This window comes from Tursiops truncatus, chromosome 2 (assembly GCF_011762595.2).
Source record: "Tursiops truncatus isolate mTurTru1 chromosome 2, mTurTru1.mat.Y, whole genome shotgun sequence".
Taxonomy (NCBI): domain Eukaryota; kingdom Metazoa; phylum Chordata; class Mammalia; order Artiodactyla; family Delphinidae; genus Tursiops; species Tursiops truncatus.
The window spans coordinates 50,540,603-50,553,452 of NC_047035.1; the positions used below are offsets into that span (position 1 = coordinate 50,540,603).

The window sequence follows — 12,850 nt, forward strand, 5'->3', positions numbered from 1 at the left end:
ATTTAAATTAAAAATGTTTATACAAGTAGTACACAAATACATTCTCAGTATATAGAAAAGTTTGTAGAATTAAAATTGAAGGTCTTATCACCCCTGGCCTAACCAGTTCCTCATCCCAAAGTAACCACTGTTATGTTTGGTGTCCTATTTATGATCCCTTTCCCCCACTCCCGCCCACCCCAATTAAAAAACAAGAGAAGGTTTTTTTCATTGGTGGGGGGAGAAATCTCTAGAATGTAACTAATTGCAGGCTGCCTTAGGTTTAACTCAATGTGAAGTTTAAGTTATATATCAGACATAGGCCTTTCCTTTTTTTTCTTTTTTTCCTTTTTCAATTTAAACTTAGCACTTAATGATGTAAAATTTCTTTCCACAGAATAAAAAAGTCTTTATTATCATTTAAAAATTTAAATAATTTTTTTATTTTATAGTAATACTAGATTTGTAGAAAAGTCGCAAAGATAATAAAGAAAATTCTGGTATACCCTTCACTTAGTTTCTCTTAATGTTAACATCTTATATAACCATGGTACATTTGTCAAAACTGAGAAATTCACATTGGTACATTACTGCTAATCAAACTACAGACTTTATTTGGGTTTCACCAGTTTTTCTACTCATGTTCTTTTTTCTGTTCCAGGATTCAATCCAGGATACCCCCTTGCATTTAGTGTATTTCTGTTTTGAAGGCTCTGCTCAATTGGCATGTGTACTGTCTAGGTTCCAGAGGTCCACTTAGTGATGAGTTTGGAATAGATATTCAGGATTTATATATGAGAGTATGTGCTTAGGAATTTTCAGTACTCACTGTGGTATTTAAGAGAAGTATGTTAGTTGATTCTTACAGTAGATCTTGAAGATTGCTCTCTCCTCTCTCTATACCAGGGTCTGAGCTTCTAGCCTTCATGTCTGGAATTTTGATGTATGGTTTATCTAGAGTCGATCAGACCTTGGGTAAAGAGGCTGTTACTATTCAGACTCACTTAAGAAAGTCAGTTTATTAATTTGTGAAAAGAAGTTTCCAGTAAGAAAGACTCTGGAGAAAGTAAGATTAGAAAATGGATTATTGAGTACATCAGAGACAAGTGCAGTATTTCCCCAAGTAAATTCCTCGACACCACTTCCATATGATAATAGCCTAGAAAAATGGTTCCCCTAGTCATAAAAATTTGAAGAACCTTGAGAATAAATAAGGTAAATATTTTTTTTTAACTCTAGGACTTACCAGTGCCTTTAATATGATCATGTGATGTGTACATCCCCTAGGGAAGGATATGTTACATAGAATTTCCAAAACTTATTAGATCACAGAATTTTTTTCTTTTTAATGGGAGTAGTGGAAACCATCTTAACAGAATACTTTTGGGAAACCTTGGTTTAAAGAAAGCCCTCTGAGGGAAGTAACTGCCCTACTGGAATCTTCCAGATGTTCTTGATAACTGAACAGTTTGATTCAACAAACATTTATTGAGCACTTTATATGTGCCAGGTCCTATGGCCACGTCTGTTTTTCAAGTCACACCTTTATGAACCAATCAGACACTATATGGACTTCTATCCAAGTCTCCTACTTTCCTTCTCCAGTTAACATTTCTGTTCTTTAAGTTAAATGTTTAAATTTCTAAATGCATGATTTCTTTGAAGTTGGAACATTTAGCAGTAGGTCCTGCTCTTTCAACACCTAGTAACTTCAGGTTATCTACAGGCATTCCTCATTTTACTGAGCTTTGCTTTATGCTTCTCATATACTGCGTTTTTTACAAATTGAAGGTTTGTGGCAGTCCTGCATCAAGTAATTTTTTGCTGTCAGTGCCATTTTTCCAACAGCATTTGCTCACTTTATGTCTCTGTCACATTTTTAAAATTCTCACAATATTTGAAACTTTTTCATTACTATTATATTTTTATGGTTATCTGTGATCAGTGATCTTTAATGTTACTACGAACAACTCACTGAAAGCTCAGATGATGGTTAGCAGTTCTTAACAATAAAGTATTTTTAAATTAATTACGTACCTTGTTTTTTAAAGTATATTATTATCTTTATACACTGTATCATACATTGTGTTATGATACATTATATTTTACGTTATATTATTAAACATTACAATATAGTGTAAGCATAACTTTTATATGCACTGGGAAACCAAAAAATTCGTGTGACTTGCTTTATTGAAATATTTGCTTTATTTCGGTGGTCTGGAACCAAACCTGCAATAACGTCAAGGTATGCCTGTATATTTGTGATCAAGGTGAATGGTGGCCCCATCTAGTGAACATTATCTTGCAACCTGTTATTCCTCATGAGATTGGGGCTGTTCCCACCGTCTTCTGGGACCACCTTCTAAGTACTTGCTAAGGCATGTGTGACCATTTATTTTCATGGATGCGTCTTTGTATTTTAATTATACAGCAACCTTCACTGTCTATAATAAATTTGGAAGTTTGTGTTTTTTGGGCAGTTTTATTTTCATTAGGTTTCTCCCCTGGTTTTTATTGAAAAGATTATGTAACAATATTAAGTTTTAAAAAGACTTTTTAATCCTCACTCTTTAATAAGTATTTTAATTTTTCCTGTGTTTGCCTTCCACTTCCCAGGATACATTTGCCTTATACTTCCCAGAATACAGGATTTTTTGGTCTTCCTGTTTTTTAGTTAACATTATAAACATTTTCCTACTTTTTTTACATAGTCTTTTTTCAAAGAATCAATTTTATTTATTTATTTATTTATTTTTGGTTGTGTTGGGTCTTCGTTGCTGTGCACAGGCTTTCTCTAGTTGCATTGAGCGGGGGCTACTCTTCATTGCGGTATGCGGGCTTCTCAATTCTGGTGGCTTCTCTTGTTGCGGAGCACAGGCTCTAGGCGCGCGGGCTCTAGTTGTGTAGTTGTGGCACATGGGCTTAGTTGCTTCGCGGCATGTGGGATATTCCCGGACCAGGGCTCGAACCTGTGTCCCCTGCATGGGCAGGCAGATTCTTAACCACTGCACCACCAGGTAAGTCCTACATAATCTTCTTAAGTTAACAGCTTTTAAATATTTTGTCATATTGGTATAATTTATTTATCAATATCTCCAATTTTTACATTTAGGCTGTTTGCAGTTTTTTTCTATTGTAAGTAAGATGCAGTTTAAGCATGTAGCTTCTGGTTTTATTGAGGTATTACACTAGGCCACATAACCAAGTGTGGAATTCCTTGGTCAAAGGGTATAACGGCCTTTATTGATTTTTCCATATAACTAATTGTTATTCAAAGACAAATTGCAGGTGAAAGTATAAATAGCTCTGTGTTTGGCTTCTGAAATATATGTTGTTTTTCTTAATAAGCCACAGTGTTTGTAGATTTGCCTCAACCAAGTGCAACATTAAGTTCAGTTGGTGGTCATCAAGGTGTTAATTGATTATTCTGCTTCTAATAGTGACCTCTGCAGAACCACCAGACAGTGAGTTTAAAGTTGCTCTTGATTCCTTCATTATGTTTCAAACTTGGGGTGTTTAGATTTATTTTATTTCATAGTCTGTGCTGGGCAAGTGCAAGGGGCACTGTTTAGATGCAACTCAAATGCTTTGTGTTTGTAACTCATTTCTATAGCCTTGATTGGGTTTTTAAGAGACTACATTTTCTTTCTCAATTTTTAAGATTTAAGAATGATTTGGGAAAAGCATTAAATTATATTTTATTCTATTACAGGGGAACATTGTTCTTACAGATTATGAGTACCTAATTTTAAATATCCTAAGATTTCGAACTGATGAGTCAGATGATGTTAAATTTGCTGTTCGTGAACACTATCCAGTTGATCATGCTAGAGCTGCCGAACCTTTGCTTACCTTGGAAAGGTAACATGTTTGTTTTATTAACTCATTTCATATTGTATTACATAGTAAAATAGATCATATATCAGAATATGAAAGAACTGTCACATAAGAAAATATTTTACTTGCATAAAATAAATTTGGGCTGCTTGAACTACATAAGTGCGCTTAAACGTAAGCAATTAAGCCTTATTTGGGAGTGGCAAATGTACGTTTTTTTAATCTAAGTTTGGTGTTACTTCAGATGTTTATGATTTCTTGGTAAAGTGGGGGAATTTATTAGCTGTTCTGTGAGAAGACAAATGGATATCTTGGCAGAGCGCAAAAGGAGATAGGAATTCTGGTTTAGCTAAAAAATAGGAGTATGATGCGATAAGGTGCTGACTATAACAGTACTCTTCTGGCTGGAAGGCTTTGCTAATAGGCTACAGCAGTGGTTTTCAAAGTTTAGAATGCATCAGAATCACCTAGAGGGCTTGGTAAAATATAGATCCCCCTGCCCCCACCAGGTTTTAAGTAGATCTGGTGTAGATCCCAGGAATTTACATTTCTAACAAGTTTGCAGGTGAGGTTGATGCTGACTTGGGGGGGAATACTGTGGCCCACAGCATCCTTGAGTTCTTTCTAGATGTTTAATTAGGTAAAGCCATTTCAGGTGTTAAGATATATCACCAGGGAGGGATAACTTGGGAGATTGGGATTGACATATACACACTACTGTATATAAAATAAATAACTAGTAAGAACATGCTATATAGCACAGGGAACTCTACTCAATACTCTGTAATGGCCTATATGGGAAAAGAATCTAAAAAAAAAGAAGAGTGGATATATGTATTGATATATGTATAACTGATTCACTTTGCTGTACACCTGAAACTAACACAACATTGTGAATCAACTACAATAAAATATTTTTTAAAAACCCATATATCACCAGTCTCCACAAACTACATTTAACTGTTGGATAAAAATGTGTCTTTCATGTCATATATGGGCATGCTGACGATAAGCAGTATGACTTCGTTGAAAAAGTATTGATGTTCCTTGGAAAACTTGGTTTCAAGTCCCAGTCTGCTGTTCAGGAACCTACTAAACTTAGATAAATTACTTTTATGATCCTTTTTTTTTTTAACCTATAAAGTGAACTAGCTCCTCTTATATTTTAGGATATTTTGAAGATCAGGCAAATTGATGCATATGAAAGTACTGTGAACATGAATATGGCTGTAGGGTTTATTAAATATAAGATAGTAAGGGGTGTGTCAATTTTGTTTCACAGATTGACTGAAATAATAGCCAGTGCACCTAAGGGTGAACTACTGAAGAGAGTTCTTAACCCATTACTTCGTGAGTAATCCTATATAGAGCAATGAAGTGTTTGTAAGATAATATGGTTTCTTAGAAATATATGTAACACATTGAAATCTAGTTCTAGTAGAAAATTAGAACAACTTGATAAATGTAGAAAGGAGTTTAAAATGATCTTTTGAGTAAATGTTTATTTTCAAGGAAAGAGAAATTTGTTATACCATATGAACTTTGACCTTTATGTTACATCTTATTTAAAAGCAATACAGTTATGTAAACAAACTATGTTATCTAGCACTTGAGCGCCAGGTATAGTTTTCTAAGAAATCTTTTTTTTTTGTTTTTTTCAGTGTCTGTCTTTTTGATTTAATAGTCACTTAGCTTGGTTGGGCTTTCTTTGTTTCGCTTTTTGTTTTTTATCGGTGAGTCTCAGGGCATTCCAAGGTCTGCCAGGTGCCGCTGATAACCAGGGTAAAGATAATCTAATCAACTTTTACACTTGAGAAAATCATCACTTATCCCTATACTAAGGAATCTGGGGAGGACATATGAGAAGGCAGGTACCATTGATTACTACAGGAGTTACTGTTTAGAATGCATTAAAAAAGTTATCTTTAAAACTTTCCATCTGTTAGTATAGCATGTGTAAAATTTGTAAGTTTGGATTTTTCTATTTCTTTATTCTGTTAATATGGTGTATTACATCAACCAGTTTTTGTATGCTAAACCAGCCTTTCGTTCCTGGTTTATAATCCTTTTTATACGTGGCTATATTCCATTAAATTCCTATAACTTGCATTGACTTCTACAATTTTATTGTAGTCTCAAATTTTTATAAATACTTGAACTGTCATTTCTAATAACATTTCAAAATAGGTAAACTAATTGTTATTTTCACTGGCTACTGTTATTGAGTAGATCATTTATATTGGGATATACATTAGTATTTTGAACGTGAAATTTTATAGGAAAATACTACAAATAATATCCTCTGCTTTTATAGCCTGTGGACCAGCTCTCATTGAACACTGTCTTATAGAAAGTGGATTCTCTGGCAATGTCAAACTGGATGAAAAATTTGAAAGTAAGGGTATGTGTGCATGCTACAAGTTTTGCCCATTTTTATTTCATTTTTTTAAACCTATGAAAATTATTTCTGGAAAAAGTAGTAAGTGAGTGGGTAGTTCTAGACTTAAAAACATTTGACCTGTTAGTGTTCTATCCATATGGTATTCCTGACTTCCTACTCTAATGTGATGGCTTTATCCGTAGTAACATGCAGTTTAATCTCTCTACGTTATTACCTTCTGATTTTAGAATATTCTCCCTCCCTCCCCCTAAATTTTGGAAGGGGTTACTGCACTTGAGACAGTCTCTGGTACAAGGCTTGAAGGAGTTGAATTATTCACCTTCAGACTCAGAACCTGAGGGGCTTCTAGAAGTAGCATTATTTATACATTTTAATTCTGTAAGTGCTGTGGTGTGACTTTATAATGAATTAGGCTTTTGTAACTACTTAAGGGAACCTAAATTAACTTCTAGATTAGGATAATAAAAAATTGGAGGAAATATAAGGAAAATGGAAGCTTTGGTCTTTGACAAATTTTTATCTGCAGATTCTCATGTAAAATGAAAACAAATCATTCTTGATATTTATATTTTGGGATTTATATCACTTCTTAAGGTTTAGGGATCATTTTTATGATACACAAATGCACAAATGTAAAATTTTTTTGTGCATTTAAAAATACGAATTGAATGTTTTAAGTGAATGATTTAGTTTCTGAAATACATGAATTTAGTGCAATCCTGTTCAAAATGCCGACAGGTGGTATTGTTATTTTTGCTATTGCACTTCCTTTTTTAAATGAATCTGATATGTGCAGTAAAAAGCATACAAAAATGTTCAGGAAAACTCTGGAAAATAATAGTAATGATGGAGTATAATCTTTTCATAAATTAAAATGTATTATGAAGCTATAGTAATTAAAAGTTAAGTTTTGGGAGAAGGAATACACAGAATAAAGAATTCAGAAACAAGCCCAAATATATGTGGCAATTTAGCATATGAACAAAGTGGCTTTCATATCATGAGGGGAAAGATGGATTCAATAAAAGCTATTGGGACAACAAGCTGGCCAAAATATATTCTTATTTAATAAACTGATTATAAACATGAAATAACTATATTTAATTTTCTTGAACAACTTGTATTATTTCATAAGCACTTTCTGTTTTCTACATAGATGTTTAATAATAGTTATGGACAGTTGATTGGCACTCCTTTTTTCCTTTTTTATTCCCCTATTAGATATTGAAAAAGTACTTGTTTGTCTTCAGAAAGCAGAAGAGTATATGAAAACAACATCCAACTTCAGTGGAAAGGTAGCACCACAAATGCTTATTGTTTATTGTTGATGTTTTACTTATTTAGATTTATAGAATTTAAATGTTCATTGAAGGATCAGTATATGTAAATTTTTTGTTGTAATTTGGAAATTTAACACCTGTAATATGCTTATTCTAGGGTAGTTTTTTTTAATTGCTGTTGGTTTCTGATTTTTGTTCTGTTCCTTAAATCTTCTATAAAGTACTGGGTCAAGGCAATATTGGCACTCCTGAAAAGTTGAGGAATTTGAAAATATTTCCTCTTAGGTTGATTTAAGATAGAGAAGCACATCTTAATTTGCCAGCACTTTCCAAAAATTTACTGATTAACATCTTTTTAATTATTAAATATTCTCTGGGTTACCTCATATCTTGTTTTTCTTCCCTATTCAAAGTATATAACTTTACTTACAAAAAACGTTCAGGAAAAGTTCTGATTAATTACAGCTAAATTCACTCCAAATATACCCTGCATCCAGTTACTAAAATGAATTAAAATTTCCTACCGGCAAAGTGAACCAAAGATTTTTCTGCTGGAAGTAAAGTGCTTTTGGCTTTTTTAAGTTGTAGAACATCTGAAAAATGGAAAGAAAAAAGCAAAATGCACATGTATAATCTCACCACTTTATCAAATCATTAGTTTTCATTTTCTTTATTCCCTGTTTTTTTCTTGTTCATATGAATAAGTCAGTATTTTCTGATGGTACTTACTGAGTCTTAAAAACATCACTTTGAGAAATACAATCAGTAGACAAATGCTGATTGTTTATAACTAGAATAATTTTGTAAGTTAATAAAATTAATATCATTCAAGCAAAGTAAATCTGCTAATTATGAATGGAAATTAGTTTTAATGTTGGATTTTTGTAGGGGTATATCATTCAGAAAAGAGAAATAAAACCAAGCCTAGAAGTAGATAAACCAACCGAAGACATATTCACGTAAGTATGTAGGCATGGATCGATTTGCTTTGGGTGTTTATTAATGTTCCTTTCTTTTTCTTTTTCTTTTTTTTTAAATAGATTTGTTTATTTTTGGCTGCATTGGGTCTTTGTTGCTGTGCGTGGGCTTTCTCTAGTTGCGGCAAGTGGGGGCTACTCTTTGTGGCGGTGTGTGGGCTACTCATTCCGGTGGCTTCTCTTGTTGCGGAGCACGGGCTCTAGGCGTGCGGGCTTCAGTAGTTGTGGCACACGGGCTCATTAGTTGTGTCTCGCAGGCTCCAGAGCGCAGGCTCAGTAGTTGTGGTGCACAGCCTTAGTTGTTATGTGGCATGTGGGATCTTCCCGGACCAGGGATCGAACCCGTGTCCCCTGCATTGGCAGGCGGATTCTTAACCACTGCACCACCAGGGAAGTCCCTATTGATGTTCTTGGTAAATATGTTTTACAGGTATGAGGAATTTCATCCTTTCTTGTTTTCTCAACATTCACAATGTCCATATATAGAATTTGAATCGTTTGACAAGGTGGGTTTTCTGATTCTATTTTTTGACCAGTTAGCATGATGTGAGTTGTTAAATTAATATCAACTTGCTTTGATTGAGAAATTGAAAATATTTCTGCTTTACAATCATTATGAATCTGGACATTAAAAACCAGTGCAGTCACAGATACAAACTAGTGGAAATGTTTGTTGTTTCTTTATTTCAAGATGAAGGACCAAAGATTTGAACTTAATTTGATTCCTGACTGCTTAGCTATATAATACATTTACTGGAAATCTACTCAAGTTCTTTGAGTGGTGTTATGAAACAAAATGGACCCTAAAATTCTGTGTATGCAAGTTGAAGCAGAGACCGTGTTTGTGTGGTTTTTTTCCAGCTAGTTGATTGTCTTTTTCTTCTTTTGATAAGGCCGTAGATGAATTTTATTCCAAGATAGAAGGTCAGAAAATAGATTTAAAAGCTTTACAACAGGTATGGTGTTATTAAAAACATTTATATAAACCAGCTAGCCTTGAGTGTGGTTTGCTGGGTAGGTGATGCTCTCATACAGGAATGGGCAGCCTTTTAGAAGTAGTTTGGGAATGCCCTGATCTCTTGGTATATTAATAAAGGTCCAGGGGAACTATCAGTGTTTAAAAAAAAATACGTTCATTTGCTCCATTAGAATATCAAATATTCTCTAAACCAGAAAATACAGTGGGAAGGAGGCCTGTTATTTATTCCCTGGTATAATTTGCTTTATTACAACAACCCAGAGCTTCTCAAACTTTGCTGTAAAGGGAATAGTGTTTCAAAGAGGAGATTTTTAAATAGGCCAAAGGAGAGGGAATAGTTTTCTCTATACAAATAAGTATATATTTGTTTATCATTAAACTGTTTTCTTTTTTAAAGTGGGCTTTTGAACTAGGTCTTTAATATGCTTTGCATGTATCATGACTCCACAAGGAGGGTTTAATATGCTGTGTTTTGTTTTCCCAGCTCATTTGACCATGTTTGGGGAGCTTTTACTGCAGAACAGTTTTAGAAAATGGCCAAAGTCACGCTTGATTCGATTTTTCAGAAATATTCATCGAATCTTAAAATATGTGTGCAAAAACTTGAAATTATGTGAATCTCTGTATCCTCCCCACCTTGGTTGTAAAAAAATTAACAAGAGCGGAATTTCAAAGCAAGTGGGTCACATGAGTTACATAGTGTGATTGCCACATGGTGGCAGCACTTTAGTAAGTAAACAGATATTTAAGAGTAACATTGAACCCCATGTACATCAAAATACCCGTGAATTATTTTAGTAATCACTGTGTGTTCTTTTAATAGTCACCATTCTTATAACTTAAATATTTTTAACATTACATCCAGCATGCAAACATTCACTAATTGGTGATGCTATTACTAGTGTTACAAAATTAGCCCCACATCAGTAACCTTAATATGTAAGTTCCGTGTGATAGAATGCTATACAGCCATCCCTCGGTGTCTGCAGTGGGTTGTTCCAGGAGCCCCTGTGGGTACCAAAATCCAAGGATATTCAAGTCCCTTATATAAAATGGTGTAGTACAGGGAATATAGTTAGCCTCCCATATCTGCAGGTTTTGTATCTGCAGGTACGGAGGGCTGACTGTATAAAAGTTCACATAACTACCATGAGCCTTTGTGTTGTTAATTTAGGAAGAAGAATACTCTGTAAAATACTAGAAATAAGGCTGAGAAAATTAAAAGCAGCAATAAAAAAAAAGGAAGCTATTTTAGGAATTAATGCTAAAAATGCACTCCCCCAAACTTTAATGTCATAGGGAAAAATGTCTTGAATTCTGCCTGCTTGAATAATGCAAGGGCAGTAGGGCATATCTTACATACAATGTAACCTGTAATCAAAATACCTTCCTGTATAGGGAATGGGATGTAGATGGTCAGGAGAGGTAATTTTGGAGCATGAAACACTTTGGGGTAGGATAGACCTGGGGAGATGGACTATGGGGAACTTTAGCTAGTTAGGTAACAACATTGAGGGGGCAGAAGTAGGGGTGGGATAGTGAGTTTCAGGAGGTAAAAGAGAGAAGGTACAGAAGGTAGAAGAAATCTAATTTTTAAAAACTCTGTTTTGTTAACAAAAGGAAAAACAAGCATTGAAGAAATTAGATAATGTCCGAAAGGATCATGAAAACAGATTAGAAGCTCTTCAGCAGGCTCAGGTATTATGTTTAGCTTTTTCAGATACTTTTTCAAAAATGGTAACTTTGGCATTGTAACACATGTTTTTGGTTTATTTCATAAGGAAATAGACAAACTTAAAGGAGAGCTTATAGAAATGAACCTACAAATAGTTGACAGAGCCATTCAGGTTGTTCGAAGTGCTTTAGCCAACCAGATAGACTGGACAGAAATTGGGTTAATTGTGAAAGAAGCCCAAGCTCAAGGAGACCCTGTTGCAAATGCAATCAAAGAATTAAAACTACAAACAAATCATGTTACAATGCTGCTAAGGTAAGTTTGATTCTTAGTTAAGCAGTTAGTGTTTGTCTTTACTTTGCTATTTAATTTTTCACTGTATTCATTGAAGTTTTTTTTATTTGGAAATTTATCTTTGAAAATACAGAAAAAAATTAATTTACATTAAAATAATGCAGCTATTTAAGTACCGTAAACCATTTATAATTTCCTTGAGAAAAAAATTGAAAATAAAAAAGGGATGTCATTGACATTAGTGAAATACTATTGAATATTTTTAATAGAAATCCATACTTGTTATCAGAGGAGGAAGATGATGATGTTGATGGTGACGTCAGTACTGAGAAAAATGAAACTGAACCACCAAAAGGAAAAAAGAAAAAGCAAAAGAATAAACAACTGCAGAAGCCTCAGAAAAATAGGCCATTGCTTGTTGATGTTGATCTCAGCTTGTCAGCATATGCCAATGCCAAAAAGTAAGTCATAAATTTAAGTATTTATTTTATTTTATTTATTTGCCACGCTGCATGGCATGTGGGGTCTTAGTTCCCTGAGCAGCGTTTGAACCCGTGCCCCCTGCATTGGAAGCACAGACTCCTAACCACTGGACCACCAGGGAATTCCCATAAGTATAAATTTTAGGTATAATATTATCTGCAATAAATCTGTTAGGGTATTAAGGATAAGAACTATCATTATTTTGACTGTATATTCTTTGAGGTGAAATACTTTTTTAAAAGTATTTAAAGTTGTTCTTGATGATTTGTGAGTCTGTAAAATTAGAAATAACATAAATAGGAAACTAAAGAATAAAGATTTTATTTAAAATTAAAAGATACATTTTTCTAGGTATTATGATCACAAGAGATATGCTGCTAAGAAAACACAGAAGACTGTTGAAGCTGCTGAGAAGGTACTTAATATTTCTTAGAATGAATGTTAATTGTTTTTCTCTGCTTTATTAATTTAATGGACTTAATTATTTCTTCTCTTTAAATGAGGTTTTCAAATTCAGAAATACCTTTCAAACTTAATTTTGCTGTAAATGTGTGCATTTCCAGTATTTATTTTCTCCCCTAACCCTCTCTTCCCGAGGTCTCTATCTCAGTAATTATCCCTTTTTTGCTCAAGTTAAAAATGTTGGAGTCATCCTGGACTCTTCTCATATCCAGTCAATCATTTTAAATAAAAAAATGAAGTCATTTCTCTCTGTTCAACATCTTCCAGTTTCTTCCCATCTTACTCAAGACACCTTAAAGCCTGGATCAGGTAGGGAGGCCTATCTGCTTCCCTCTGATCACATCACCCACACTCCCCTTGTTACACACTGTTTCCAGCCACAGTGGGATCTTAAGCTATTCCTACATCAGTGGCCCATACTGCCTTCTCAGGGCCTTTGCACTTGCTCTTTCTGCCAAGAATGTTCTCCCCTCAGATTTT

At 34.0% G+C, this 12,850-nt stretch overlaps 1 protein-coding gene across 2 annotated transcripts in view; it reads left to right on the forward strand.

Moving 5' to 3' along the window:
- NEMF (nuclear export mediator factor) overlaps positions 1-12,850 on the forward strand; it is a 52,987-nt gene that overhangs the window by 10,364 nt on the left and 29,773 nt on the right. Inside the window, exons 5-15 of one of the 2 annotated variants that reach the window (XM_019923938.3) lie at positions 3,695-3,843; positions 5,102-5,169; positions 6,134-6,220; positions 7,442-7,515; positions 8,389-8,459; positions 8,908-8,983; positions 9,371-9,433; positions 11,077-11,154; positions 11,238-11,446; positions 11,695-11,886; positions 12,260-12,323. In XM_019923938.3, the coding sequence (XP_019779497.1) occupies positions 3,695-3,843; positions 5,102-5,169; positions 6,134-6,220; positions 7,442-7,515; positions 8,389-8,459; positions 8,908-8,983; positions 9,371-9,433; positions 11,077-11,154; positions 11,238-11,446; positions 11,695-11,886; positions 12,260-12,323 (1,131 nt within the window). The remainder of the gene's footprint in view (positions 1-3,694; positions 3,844-5,101; positions 5,170-6,133; positions 6,221-7,441; positions 7,516-8,388; positions 8,460-8,907; positions 8,984-9,370; positions 9,434-11,076; positions 11,155-11,237; positions 11,447-11,694; positions 11,887-12,259; positions 12,324-12,850) is intronic. The other variant, XM_033851169.1, reaches the window with a different exon arrangement.